The sequence below is a fragment of the Nelusetta ayraudi genome, unplaced genomic scaffold (assembly GCF_046127955.1).
Source record: "Nelusetta ayraudi isolate G7.1 ecotype Tasmania unplaced genomic scaffold, CSIRO-AGI_Nayr_v1 ptg000006l, whole genome shotgun sequence".
NCBI classification, from domain to species: domain Eukaryota; kingdom Metazoa; phylum Chordata; class Actinopteri; order Tetraodontiformes; family Monacanthidae; genus Nelusetta; species Nelusetta ayraudi.
Window position 1 is genome coordinate 5,897,103 of NW_027466056.1, and position 13,938 is coordinate 5,911,040.

General features: G+C 45.4%; 1 protein-coding gene across 2 annotated transcripts in view; it reads right to left on the reverse strand.

Annotated features, from left to right (window-relative positions):
• LOC142882797 (double-stranded RNA-specific editase 1-like) overlaps positions 1-13,938 on the reverse strand; it is a 37,133-nt gene that overhangs the window by 12,982 nt on the left and 10,213 nt on the right. Inside the window, exon 2 of one of the 2 annotated variants that reach the window (XM_076017455.1) lies at positions 8,718-8,773. Coding sequence is in view for 1 of the 2 variants with exons in the window: in XM_076017456.1 (XP_075873571.1) it covers positions 5,083-5,182 (100 nt within the window). In the remaining variant the exon portion in view is untranslated. Of the gene's footprint in view, positions 1-5,082; positions 5,307-8,717; positions 8,774-13,938 lie in introns of those variants that run through there. The other variant, XM_076017456.1, reaches the window with a different exon arrangement.

Here is a 13,938-nt window from a genome sequence, read left to right on the forward strand (position 1 = left end):
GTTGCGGGGGGAACTGAAAAAAATGTACAGTCCACTTCAACATAACAGAGAGTCCATTCCCCACTGACAGCTCCCTATGAGCTCTTCAGCTACCCGATGGGCACTTGAGGTAACCCGTTGAAACAGTTCAATCGTGAGGAACCGGATTAAGAGAAGTGGCAGCTTTAACAAAAACCTTCCAGGTTTTGTTTCATTTTTTTCTTTCTTTTACTTTTTTTTGTGTCTGTAACAGAACGTGGAGCGAGGATGGTAGTGCTGGCTGCCTGTCACTGTTTACCTTAAAAAGTTTAGGGGGCGGTTAGAAATCGGGTTCGGTTGCAGAACTTTTTGTCCGAGGTCATGGTGAGACTCCCGCATTCCCTTCTTTACTCGCAGACCCTCCTCAAGTCCATCCTCTCTGCAACCAGCGCCCTCGCTGAGCACGACACATGGCTATCGCCACACCCGCCCCCCCTCCCGGTCAAGGCCGGGCTAGGTGCTCTGCTAATCTTCTAGAGGGAAAGAGAGGGAGAGAGACGGGTGTCGGAGGCGGCTGGGTGAGGGGTGAGGATGCGGAGCTTAGACGATGTCGAATTTCACACCTCGCGGCCTCGGGATTAGCGAGACCGTGGGTTGATGGACGGGCAGGCGGCAGGTTGATGGCATCTGCTGATGCCTAACAAGCAGGGCTGCTGCTCCCATCGCCCCCTCCCCGCCTCCACTGCCAGATCCGACTTTGACGGCAGAGGAAGGAATGTCTGACTTTAAGGGTTTTCCTGACGGGATCTAATTTCCTAGACACTGCCGGAGCAGACACGTGGACACGCCACGGGACTTTTGTTTCTATGTATAGACGCAGACTCTTGGGCAGCTGTTTACAGGGGTGCAGGCAAAGTCTTAAAGCATGTAATGCAATATCCGGGCACTGTTATCAATGCAAAACTGACTTTTAGCAAGAACTGTGAAGCTGTGTTTAATAGGGATGTGCAATACCACTATTTTGCCTTTCGCTCCGATACCAACAAGTACCAAGGCTAATATCCCGATACCGATATTAGTACTTTTAGATGCGTACCTGTGGATATGAAAATGACTTTTACAATAAACATTTGCGATATAAAAAATGTATTTCAGTCATCTAACGAAAAAAATATATATATTTTTTTTTAAAATAACACGTAACATGTCACATGTCAGCATAAATATCCAATGTTTACTTTAAATGTGCTTTTTAGGTAATAGAGTTCAGTTATACAATGCATGATCCATGAACTTTTTCTAAAAGTGACACTGACTTGTGTTAAGATGATGGCAGGAATGCTAGCTGAATTAATTACTATATATTGTTCTGCCCAACTAAACTAAATTGTTTAGAACGTAAAGATTATGTTTTAATGCAAAATTGACAGAATGCATTATGGTAGTATATATAAATGTGTCTAATATTCACGATATACCTGGACACTGTCTGCTTGTCTAAAGGGCTTCTATCACAGAGCTCTCTCTCATTCGGGCGGTGGGTGTGGGGGTATTTCCCAACACTCCTTCTCCCTCACGCTCCTCTCACTGCCTCCACTCTAACTCGTTCCTATTTCCGACAATAATATTGACTACATATTTCACTTTATACCTTTTTAGACTTGATGACACATTCGGTATCATAGGAGTTTTAATATTTCTTGTGAAAACAGACTTGGGATTGATATTTTGATGCGAAGACCAACTCCAAAAAACACATATAGATCGGAAGTATTGATATTTCTGGATTGACCCGCACATGCTTAGTGTTTCAGAAGGGACAAACGCACCTGTGCGTCTTCTGGAAATTGCCCCATTTGAACATAGACAAAACTTTGTTTACTATGTCCAATCAAGCTTTTATTCAGTCATTATTATCCTTTGCTCTTGTGTAATGATTTTGGTAATTTGTCACTTCAAGACAGAAATTCCCTGAATCAAATTTTCAAATAGGCAGGTCCTCTAATAGCGGAGCCTCAGCTCACTGTGACAGCCCTCTATGACACAAAGCGGTATCGGAATAGCTTTGTACCTTTAGCCATTGCATGTCTGAATAGTAAAACCACTAGGTGAAGATTCCTGTTGATATCAAACCTTAAACCCCCTTGCATTCAAAAAGTCGCAAACCGCGCTTGAGTAGGTTTTCTATCAGTCTCCACAGAGGAGATCAGCTTTTAATTGCAGTTTTGTTCATTTAGCCTTTTATCTACAAGCGAGTTCAGGTCTATATTTGTCACCTGTCACAATCCGAGGGGCAGGGCGGTGGTGGTGATGGGGAATTGGGGACATTGACAATTCACTCATTCTCACGTGGCTGCAACCAAGGACAAGAAAAGATAAGAAGGCCATCCTAATTGGCATCGGCTAATTTGCACAGCAGGCTGTGTTACATTAATATGCTACATAGCTACAAACCGTTGCTGAATAACCCCTAAGATGTTCTGTCAGCCAAGACAAACTGGATTAATTAATATGTCGACACATATTTTGTTACTGTAGAACTTGGTCGTTTAATTGGAAGACTTTTCTTCCGTGCCAATGTATAGAAACATTTGGAGGCGGGGGTTTAATGGGGGAGGCGTCAACGTCCGCAACCACATGGACTTTCTTCTTCTGTGTTTCTTCTTTTGAACTATCTAAGCAGCATACGATGGGGTCATATGTGAGCTGCTCCTCACGGCTAGAACCACAAACTAAGGGCGCTTTTATACTGGATAATTCAAGAACTTGGTTTGAAGGGGCGGGGAAGATTTTCCACACCTTCGTAGTGTTCGGTTCACCCGACCCGTTGCGCTTCTGAAAGTCTGACTGAGTGCGTCAAAGTCACGGCACCCCGCCGGCCAATCACAATGGCACAAATTGCACCAAGGTCCACTTGGAAAGGGAACCAAGACCCAGGTTTTTGAGCAGACGAGAGTTTGATCGTTGGGTCCACACCAGAATTGATTGGGCTTTAAAACTACTCAAATGGTCTGGACCGAAAAACTGACTCGGTCCAGCCTAAGCGGTGGCAACGTGAATGTAGAAAATTGCCGGAGGAACTTAAAACAGGGTGTGAAGTGATAATCTACAGACACACTGCCCCCTATATTTACAGAGGTGTGCTTGTACACTCAGACAGCAAAGCGAGATACCTTCATTGATTGAAGGGGATAACTGCTGTGATGGAGTTCCTGTGCCACGGCGCAGGCAGAGTGTTTCAGCCCAGCGGTCGGGGAGCTGCCGTTGTGAAATTCCCTGTCAACGCTGGGGAACGAGAGAGCCGACAGGACAACTGACATGGGCAAACACATCCTGCCTTAATTAGCGGCGGCTGTTCCTCTGTCACTCCAGCGCGGATCACTGCTGAGAAAGTGGCCCGAGTTTCCGTGCTGACGTGGCCTTTGAATCCCCCTCAAATTAAAAGCCAATATTTGTACAGGGGGAAGCGCGAGGCTTGCCTTCCGTGCCGGGTCGCTGCATCTGCCGCGGGAGAGGGTTTGAAGAAGCTGGCGGCGGAGCTTGGACCCCCAGGGTTTGGCCCGTGGGGTTTTCGGGCGAAGAGGCTGGGTTTTGGGCGGAGCTTCAGGACCAGACCTGTGGTGTTTCGGAGGGCGGGAAAAGGCGGTGTGCACATGCGTGCGCGTTTGCGTTGCATCAACCGCACCACGTGCCTGAGCCCCCGGCTGTTCGCCAGACAGACATCGGCGGCGTGCACGCTTAGCAGAGCGCGTCAGCTTATGCCGCGCCTGTGGAATTCGCTTTTTTCGCTCCCAGTAGATTAAAGTCACACTTCAGTTCATCTCGCAACACCTCGCTTGGCGGGAGAGAGGGGGACGCGAGGAATGACTGGCTTCCCAACACGGGGCGCATGCAAAGTACGCACAGACTCACTGATACCGTTTCCCTCTGCCGTCGAGAAGAACAGTAAGGAAGCAGTGGAGGCTGTGACTTGACTTTGGCAGCAGGCAGGAAATACAAGACGGTGTTCTTTTCGTGTGTTGTGAAAGCACAAGCAACTCTAATAAGATTTTTGGGCCCTGGCAGCCAGCAGAAGTACCTCACAGCCTGGCAGACTACAAAGTTTCACTTATGGAATTCCTCCTTTACCCATTACCGACGTATCATCTGCCCGATAGCTGATTATGTATATGTTTATACATTTATTTATGTATATACATACAGAACAATGACAAGTTAGTTAAGTGTCGCATCCTTATCCTAAAAAAAAATGTTCTCATTTTAACCCCCAAAATATTTTACATTTAGAAAAATGTTGGTGTATTCAAATGTGAAATAGTAAATGAAAGCGTATTTAGCACAAAGGAGAACAAACAATCCCTGCTTCAAAAGAGCAAATATAGCTTTTTTTTTTAGTTCACTGCCAATGAGCCAGTTATGGGACAATGGTTAGACACTACTCACTGAAATAGCTTTGGGGAAAAATTAAAAAGTACCTGTTAACCAGCGGAATTCAGTACGCACACTTGGCCATTAATTCGTCCAAAATAAATATACTGTGTATATATGTGTGTGTGTGTGTGTGTGTGTGTGTGTGTGTGTGTGTGTGGATATATATGTATGTATGTATGTATGTATATATATATATATATATATATATATATATATATATATATATATATTTTTTTTTTTCTTTTTTTTTTTTTTACATTAATAAAATTAACAGTAATAGCCCTATGTCGGCCAGGGATGAATTTTAATATTTCAAATCAAATCATAGCTGAAAATGTTATTGCGCAGTAAGTTTAATTTTTGACAAATTTGTTCCCAATGATGATTATTATGGCTGCTAATAATCTATATGCATCAACTACAACTACTGGTCAAGGCATTTCCAAAAAAATAATAAAACATTTACCTTCCTGTGATATCACCTGCAACTGACTGTTCTGACTCAAAAAGTTACTTCATGGATAAACCCTCCTGTGTCACAAAGCTGAGAGTATGGCACTATGAATGACATACTAGAAACGCCCAGCACAATCTTTTGATATAGAATAAAAATTTGAAATCATCTAAAGCGCAGAAAGTCGCAAAATCACTGGGAGACCCACGGAAATTGCAACGGGCGGCAGTCGGGCGTACCTTTGCGCTCCGAGCGTTTCTTCCTCCTCCGTTTGAACCGGCGGCGGAGCAGGCAGAAGTAGGCGGCCGCAACCGGAGAGCCATCCAGCAACAGAGCCATGGCTCGCTGGGGTTTCGGCAAAACCCTTCTGATCCCCGTTTCAGGGTGGGTCGCTCTGGCTCGCTGTCTTGACAGTGAGTGAGGACTCGGCGAAGAGCCTCCCTGGGCAACTTTTGAGGTCGAGGGGGGGCGGGGGGGGGGGGGGGGGGGTGGAGAGAGTGGGAGGGACCCGGTGGCGAGGCGTAGCGCAAGAGATGAGGCCGTTGCCTCGCTTATGGCAGACGGCGATGAATAGCAGTCGGATAGGCGGGAGGGGGACGTCTCGAGGTCTCCTCCTCCTCCTCCTCTTCCTCCACCTCCTCCTCCTCCTCCTCCTCCTCCGCCTCCTCCCTCCCTCCCTCCTCTGACTCCAGCCGTACCCACCCCCAAAATCCCGCCCCACCTCCCAGGGCATTTTAAATCCAACCTCCGAGCTGTAATGAAATTGGCAGGCGCTCTTGAAATCCTACCAAATTAAAATGTGTCTTTGGTATGCTCACGGCAAGCGTCGTTCACGACGTGAAAGACGCAGCCACCGAATCCTTTGAAAGGCAAACCGAAGTCTTCGGGGATCCATGGGAAACGATACTCAATACGATGTTATCGCAATATTTTTGGTCACAATGGGACGTTTGATCCAACCTTCGCCCATTTACTGGCCGAGTTATGTGAGAGGCGCACCATCACCATTCCTGTCCGCTTCACCCAAAGGGTGAGCACTCAGCACCATCGAGTGGACCTACAGACCAGCCAGGCACATATAGAACATGTATCACAAACTAATGCTCATACTTCAACGCATTCCCTAAGAAATATATTGTGATGTCATTGATCTGATTAAGCTCACACCCCGACTGACACAGGTCAACCCTGACTTCTGATGAAACTGCACTTCAGTTCCCTGTTACACCAAGTGATGTAAGAATGATTCATTAATACAAAATATATGTGTACACACACATATATATATATATGTATATGCGTATATGCTGATTTGACTTAAAAGCTCTTTAACTTGTGACTCAAGAGTCTCATTCGGCAACATACTGCCTGTGTAATGACATATTGTGTTTGTCAAAGTCGGCAACCCATTGAAGGGCAACCGTGCAAAAGGTGGCTGCTTCCTCGCTGTTTTGGGCCATAATAAAGTGTTTGTCTATTAGAAAAAAAAAAAAAAAAAAAGAAATAGTACAGACGATAAAAGTATGTTTTTCTTTCTCTCAACTGTTACAGGCACGGCACAAGGTATTACAATGTGGACAAGAGATACCAGAGACAGGGCCGTGTATCGTTCAAATTTTGCCAATTTCGATACCTCGTTTTCGATTACGGTTTCAGAACAATACTTTGAACGACACCAGATGTTTAAAAAACAATTTGAACAACAACATTTTCCTTCATCTTAATGCAGTGGAGCCACACTTTAGACTTCTTTGGTATGATTATTGGCTCACAGAAACTACAATAATCTGACTTTCATGTTGGAATTTGGCAGCAAAAGATGATTCATTTTTCGAAACTGGATCGATTCTGAGCATCTCAGTCGGTGCTACAAATATATTCAGAGCTGCATGAGAAAATGATTTAGTTAGTTTGGTTAGTTACTGACACAGGTCACCTTCCTCATCCTTTCCCATTTTTATTTATTTATTTATTTTTTAAAGGCATGGAATTCATAGTAACTGATAATACAATAACTTGGCTGCATACGGCTACAGGGGACCAATTCCCAGGTAAAGGCAAAGCATTTTGAAAGGGCAACTCTGCCACCTTGTGGCCCCATGTAAAAGTTTTCACACAAGAAGGAGACAATTAAAAAAATGTTACAGCCACTTATTATGACACCGATGGTAATTACCATTATTATTATTATTATTATTATTATTATTATTATTATTATTATTATTATTATTATTATTATTATTATTATTATTGGCAAGGGAGATTAAGATAAAACTTTAATGATCCTGCGAGAATAAATAGAGCGTCCCTGCGGCGGGGAGTCGGAACGGAGGCACAGGTGGAACTAATGACATTAACGAGGGCTGCGCTTGCTTTGTTGACGACGCACGGAGACGTTGCCGATGTTATTAGTCACACCTATGCTTCCGGGCCCCCGTGGCAGGGTAAACGATCCGCACGGGCGGTGGGTGTTGGGGTGGGGGATCACCTGGATCTGTTCCCGCAAAATAAAACGTTGCGAAGGGGTATCCAAGCTTCAAGGGCATCGCTGCGGCAACGCCCCCCCCCCCCCTTGATGAGATGCCGAGCAGCGGAAAAGTTGAATCGTTTTCAAGTCAAGTGTCAAGTCTCAGCGGTTGGGTTTTTTGTCGATTGGTTTTACACGGTGAGCAATGTGGATCCTGAAGTCATTGGGGATGATATAAATCTCCCGGAAGGCCTTGCTTCAAGTACTTTAGGAAACTGCACCGCGTACTAAAACCAACTCTATATATTTCCAAAAATAATTATTATCTTTTAAAGGGGCAATAAGTGCTTTTAATCATCGTCAGACAAGAGGTAACAGGGAAAAAGGTATGTGAAGCTCTAGTGGTGTTATTTCATCAGGTGTTTTCTCTCGATTTCCAAGCCCAATTGCACGTTAGTGCCCCCGCAATTTCAGAAAACAAATACCATAGAATGTGCTCCAAATGAATGCTAGCGTTAGCTAAAATTATGCTGGATATCACCATCGTCCTTACGTTCAGAGGGTGGCCTTTTGTGACCAGAACTCTGATGCCATGTCAGGTTTCCAAGGTGACCACTATAGGTAACGGACCTTCGTCCAACACAGAACTCTGCTAAAATACATAAGTGATTCATTTTTAATTTTTTAATTTTCACTGACTTTATATATGAAAATGATTTGTGGATAATGTTTTGGAGGCAGGTCCAGGTGGAAACACAGCATAGTAAACAGAGTCCTAATAATTTAGGGTTACATCCAGCAAAAGTTTAGCCAACATTAGCATGTCCACTTGCTCACGCGACACCGACTCTGTTGTGGCATTAAATACCAATATCATCGCCCAACACTCGATCAAGTGGGTGGAGCTCTGAGAAACTAACTAACGTTGAGCCACCATGAACGTTAACTAAAAATGGCCAGTTTGTTCAAGTTTGTTCCTTTTGCAAAATTAAGTTGATGAAAAGACACTCGCTCGCACTTCTGCAACGTAGCTAAAAACTGTGCCGCAGGACAACGTTCAGGCAAGTTGAGTTGGCTGCATTTTGCTTTTCTCTCCAGCATAATGAGGCTGAGGGATCTTTCACACCATGTACAAGGTGTTCGCTTTGTTGTTGTTTGTTCACTGAAAAGAGTTGCTTTGCATAAAGTACAACTTACTAGCACTACAGTGATAACTGTGTCTTCAATTGTATACCGCAATTTTCCGGCAGAGTTGTCTTCAGTGTAAGAGACTTAGAGGCTTTTCCTCCCTCGGATGGGAAAACATGGGGGAAAAGGCCACTTTAAATGTGTGGTCTGAAATTATGTGTCTGTGAGTGTCAATATACAACAACACAGAAGGAAACAAAAACCAAAATATGAACAAACCTGCTTCCAGTTTGCTTTTCTTGGTTTCTCCCCTGACTCCTCCAATGCGGCGTCCCCTAAATAAACAGAGGAAAACACGTTAATATCAAGGCGAGAACACGGGCGACACGCTCAACATGAAATGTGTGCAGTTGGAATACAATCAGATGATGCCCTTCTTTGAAATTTTTTTAAAAAAAAATCCGTGTGGGCAAATGAGAGCACACATGATGGCCAGTAGGTGGAGCTGCTGCACTTCTCCATGGCACCGCTAGTCCTGCCCTCTCACACTGATTGTGCTGCAATCACCGTTACTGAGCATCTTGAAAAAGCTTATTATATTTAATAATAATAATAATAATAATAATAATAATAATTATTATTATTATTATTATTATAGAGAGCTTATTATAGGATGAAGAGCTTTCAGGTAATTCCTTTTCTGGCGCACAAGGATAAAGAAGTACAGTAGTACCATTGGGGAAGAGCACCTGGGAGGATATATTTTCGGTGATCCTCCCTGCCGGGTCACCAACATTGGATTCTGTTTGTATGTTGTTGTATGGTGGTGTTTCATTTTGTTTTTTATTCATTTTAAAAGGCCGTTGTCGCCCGCCACCTTTGCAAATAACCCAGTAGCTCGTCAGGTAATCACGGACTCTGGGACTTACTGCGCAATCCCGAGGCCGTACCAGGGATAACAAAACGGGAGAAGACACAGAATTGGGTATATAGAAATAGACAGAACGTATGGTATGCTGACAGTATATAACACATTTAGTAACCCGTTTCCCACAGAAAAACAATCCCGTTAAAACCACGCTAACAATTGGCTTCGGAGGGCAGCCAGAGAGAAGGGACGCCAACCTATCATCACAACGGCAACTGACACGGGCTCTAATCGGCTCGGCTCGCTCTTCCGGCTGGAAGGAGAGACTCGCACGGGACTGGTCTCCTCCGGCTTTAACTTCCATTGTGCGTTTACAGCACTGGTGTCCCACTGATGGTCCCATAGGATCTTAGTAGTTGCTCTCAAACCCTCGATGCCAAAACACCAGTGTAAAGCGCAGAACGCCGATCAGGTCATTTAATTTAACGTGAAATTGCACCATCTTATTTTTTTGTCTTTGTTTTGTTCTTGTCAGCAATTCTCGCAGGGATTTTCTCACTTTACAGCATCGGCCGAGCCAGGCTGCGCCAATCTTTGACTCACAGGCGCTCCAGTGGCACTTTAATCGAAGACAACGTTCGGTCGGAGTCGCAATCGGGACGACACTCTTTTTCATTCTCCCCTGAATTTTAATCAGGGGAGAATGTCTCAGGGGGTTTAGAGGTGGGAGGCGGGGCTTGGGGGGGGGGATCTGCTTGAACAAGGATGGGAAGAACGACGGTGGCGGGAGCCAAGGTCGCAGGGGGTGGCGGCGGAGGGAGCGCACTGCGGTGCCGCGGAGCCATCGGCACTGCTCACCTTCCGATCTCTTCGTTTGCTCCGTCTGACTGTCAAAACATTGCGTCAGCTAACAAAATTGATAGCCGCTAAGAAGATTGTGCAAATTCCCCATTGACCCTGATTCAGAACCGAGCGGCCGTCGGCCCAACTGCACATGCAGCAAAGCATTCCATCACGGCCTCTGTCATGGTGAAGAGCACTGAGCCACTGAAAAATGGGCGCGCACATTCTGCTCAGTAAAAGAGTTTTTTTAGTTACGGGTTCCACTTTTTCTGACGCAACACAGCAGCCTGCTGCGGTGCTGGGAAAAACTAAAGAGACAAGAGTGAGAGTCGTAAAGCGGAGGGAAAATGAATCCCTCTAGTATGGCCCTAATTCTTGGGAAGGGGGGTACAACTCTTTTTGGGGATAGTACCAATATTTGCTAAGTAAAATAAAGGTCCAGCACCAAGTCATTGGTAGGTCATGAATTTCACATCATCATCATGAAGGTGACGACTGCCAGAATGACACATTCCTGCTGAAAAGAGCCGCAATCGAAAAAAAAAAAGAAAAGGTGGACTTAAGACGATGGATCGTTCTCAGGCTAGAGGCGCAACATTTACCACTCGAGTGAGTGGTAAATGCTAAATTTCACTCGAGTGAAATTTTGCGTGGTGTGGGGGGCCTTGAAAGTGGAGCCCATTTTGTCGTATCGCCGTCATCTGCGGTGGCTCTATTAACAACATTCTGCAGCCGCGAGAACTGCTGCTTCGCAGCGCCAGTGCAATGCAAATGCCGATGCGCCGATGCGACAGTGGGCTCCTTCGCGCTGCGGGGTAATGCATCATCTTCCGAGCTTTCACCGCTGACCTTAATTGTCCTCCACCAGCCGAGAGGGGCGTTTCGGCATCAGTCAGTCCTCTCTTTAAAAAAAAAAAAAGGGGGGGGGGGAAAGAAAGACAGGGTCACGCACAGACCCCTTGGTTGGAAGGCTCTCTGAGGTCTATTAAGCCAACATGCCCTCAAGGACTCGGTTTGTGTGTCTCGATGTGACGAGGAAGTGAAGATGTGGCAGTGTGAAGGATGAGGGAGGTGCATTTCATCCCCTTTCTTTAAACCCCCCCCCCCACAGATGGATGAGAAGGAAACACGGGGTGGGGGGATGCCTCTAGCCTACATTCACGCATTTGCATATTTTTTTTCAGTGAGAGGAAGATGCAGTTTTCACCGAGAGGGGATGTGGGGGATTGAGGAAGGGGGATGGAGAGCCGGGTGTGGAATCCAACGGGACCTGGCAAGGACTTGATGGGCCGGCCGGGGGAAAATCCGACAGTCGACATTTTAACTGGCGTAACGTCACCGTGACGGCAAATCCAGACAGAATGTCGCCATGATACCAAATAAGGCGTTACAAAATCTGAGCAGGTGACCCTGTAGGTATTTTAAAGGAACGCTCAGAAAATATCACATGACCATCAATGCACATGATCAATGCATCAAAAAGGGCAATGCGTAACAAACAAACAAACAAATAAAGAATGAACGTGGCAGACTTGCGTGGAGGTCTTGGAGGCCTTAAACGTCTCATTGCATTCATACCGTGTAGGCTTGCGTGTCCCAGCATCAGCGTGCGCGAGTCACTCCTAACACTTCGTAACCTTTCCATAAGGACACAAAACGCATTCCGATTCGACTTCACTTAGGGGTCCACTCCATATGTTCTGAGAAATAAGGTCAGAAAGGTCTGGCAGCTCATTCCACTGCAAATGTTGGATACAAGCTCTCTCGAAAGAACTTTTTTTGTTAAACAAACAGTCAATAATGTTACCTAGCTTCATTTACTACGAGGGCTAGCAAATATCTGGGCGGGTGTTAGCTTTCTCATCTTGCGACGGCTGGGGAAACGCAGCAGTCCAATAGAACTCCCAGTCTACAGCAACAGCTAAATTAAAAAACATTGTCACCTTGGCTCATGTTTATCCTTATTTAGCCTCAGTGATTCCCCTCATCCCCTACTCCAGAATAGCGCACCGTCTGAGACCAAGCTGTCGGCTTTTCTTTTTCTTCACAGAAGAGGAGCTCATTTGATCTGGTCCCATTGCTCTCGCCGATTGTTTTGACAGCCATGTTTGGAGCTGTTTCCCAAGCCCCCACCCACTCCAGAAAGCACCTTGGCCTAGATTTTAAAAAGCGCAGCCAAAAACCAAGAGCTGTACCCGACTCATCAGGGCTCACTTGACACCAAAGTCACTGCCTTAGTTTAGTTTGGTATACCATTTTGTATAAATTGCTAGAGATTACGTATAAGTGTGACAGTACTAAAAAAATATCTTGATAATTGATTGTTTGAGAAATGCCTCGTAAACAAGGGTATATCACGAACACACCCTTGTTGTCTGGAGAAGAGGGCTATATCTGCAAACACAGGAAAAGCTGGGTCACGGCTATTACGAACATTCCAATTAACATATCATTAAGCAGCTTCATCAAAAGGCCTTTATTCAGTGAAACACAGAAAGGGTAAAAAAACAAACAAATAAAAAAAACACATTTACTGTTAAGTTCAATCCAAAGGCAGGCTAGCTCTAACTCAGTAGCCTTTAGCTGTTGTCTCTAAAACAAAGCCTCGCCAACAGCGCAATAGAGAACAAGCTGTGCAGCTTGTAGCACAGATGCTAAAACTCAGCTTGCAATTACAGCTTTGGCTACTGGTGATACCGTTTCGTCCGTCTTCCCCGCCGGTCATGGCGCCCACATTTCCAGCAAGTACGCAGGAAGCCGACGCCACCACAAACTACGGGACGGTGTTGAGTGTTGCCTCTTTCAACTTCTTCTTCAAAACTTCAATGTCAACGTTCTCAATGGAAAGGGGAATCCTACACCGCGCGGGCTTTATTCTTCCAATTTCAGAATAAAGGTATCATTATCAGTCCCTCCTCTACATCCTCCATTCTTTTATGATTTTCCCCGCCGTGCCGCAAGCTTTTTATCCATGCAGCCACTCCGCTGAACGGGTCTCTAGAGAGTCGTTATGTTACGCTGGTACAGGGGCCAGTTCGATTGGCTGTCTCCTACTGTATTGTAAAACGTCCGTCTCGATGGAAGTGGTCGGGGCCGGAGGGGACTCTGCTGCTGAAGGGGCTGAAAGCAAACACACACACACACACACACACACACATCAACACGACGCAGCCTGGAGACTCCCGCATCATCCACACGGCATTTACCCTCCCGACCCGACTTTTTTATCGACGTCGTGGTGAAAATAAAGGCGTGCGGGACCCCGAGGGACAGGGAGCTCGAGGGGAAGGTCGCCACCCACCGGCTGCCTTAAAACCCTCTGGGACACCACTTGCGTGTCCTTTGTCCGAATGAAAAAAATGATCGGTTCATTAAGTCATACCTTCCTGTGCACAGAGTCACGGGTCACCATTCTAGTACGAATCAGCAGTTTGTCATTTTTTGCCAAAATTCCAGTTGTGTAAAGAAAATCTTTCGGAAGCAAGGCTAACTTGCAGAAATACTCCTTTGCAAACAGAGAAATCTGTTTCCTTATAGTACAAAAAATATCTATTGAAGTAAATGTCAGAGAAAAACTTGGAACTGAATCAACTGACTATATGTTTTATTGATTGAAGTCAATAAATTGATTAATGATTGCAGCTTAAATTCAAATAGATTGAGGTTGTTTCAGGTGAACATCTCACAGCCAATCAGCTCCTTCCTCTATGGCTCTGGGATTTGAAAACAAAAGCGCGCGCACGCACACACACACACACACACACACACACACCTCAAGTTTCGTTCAAC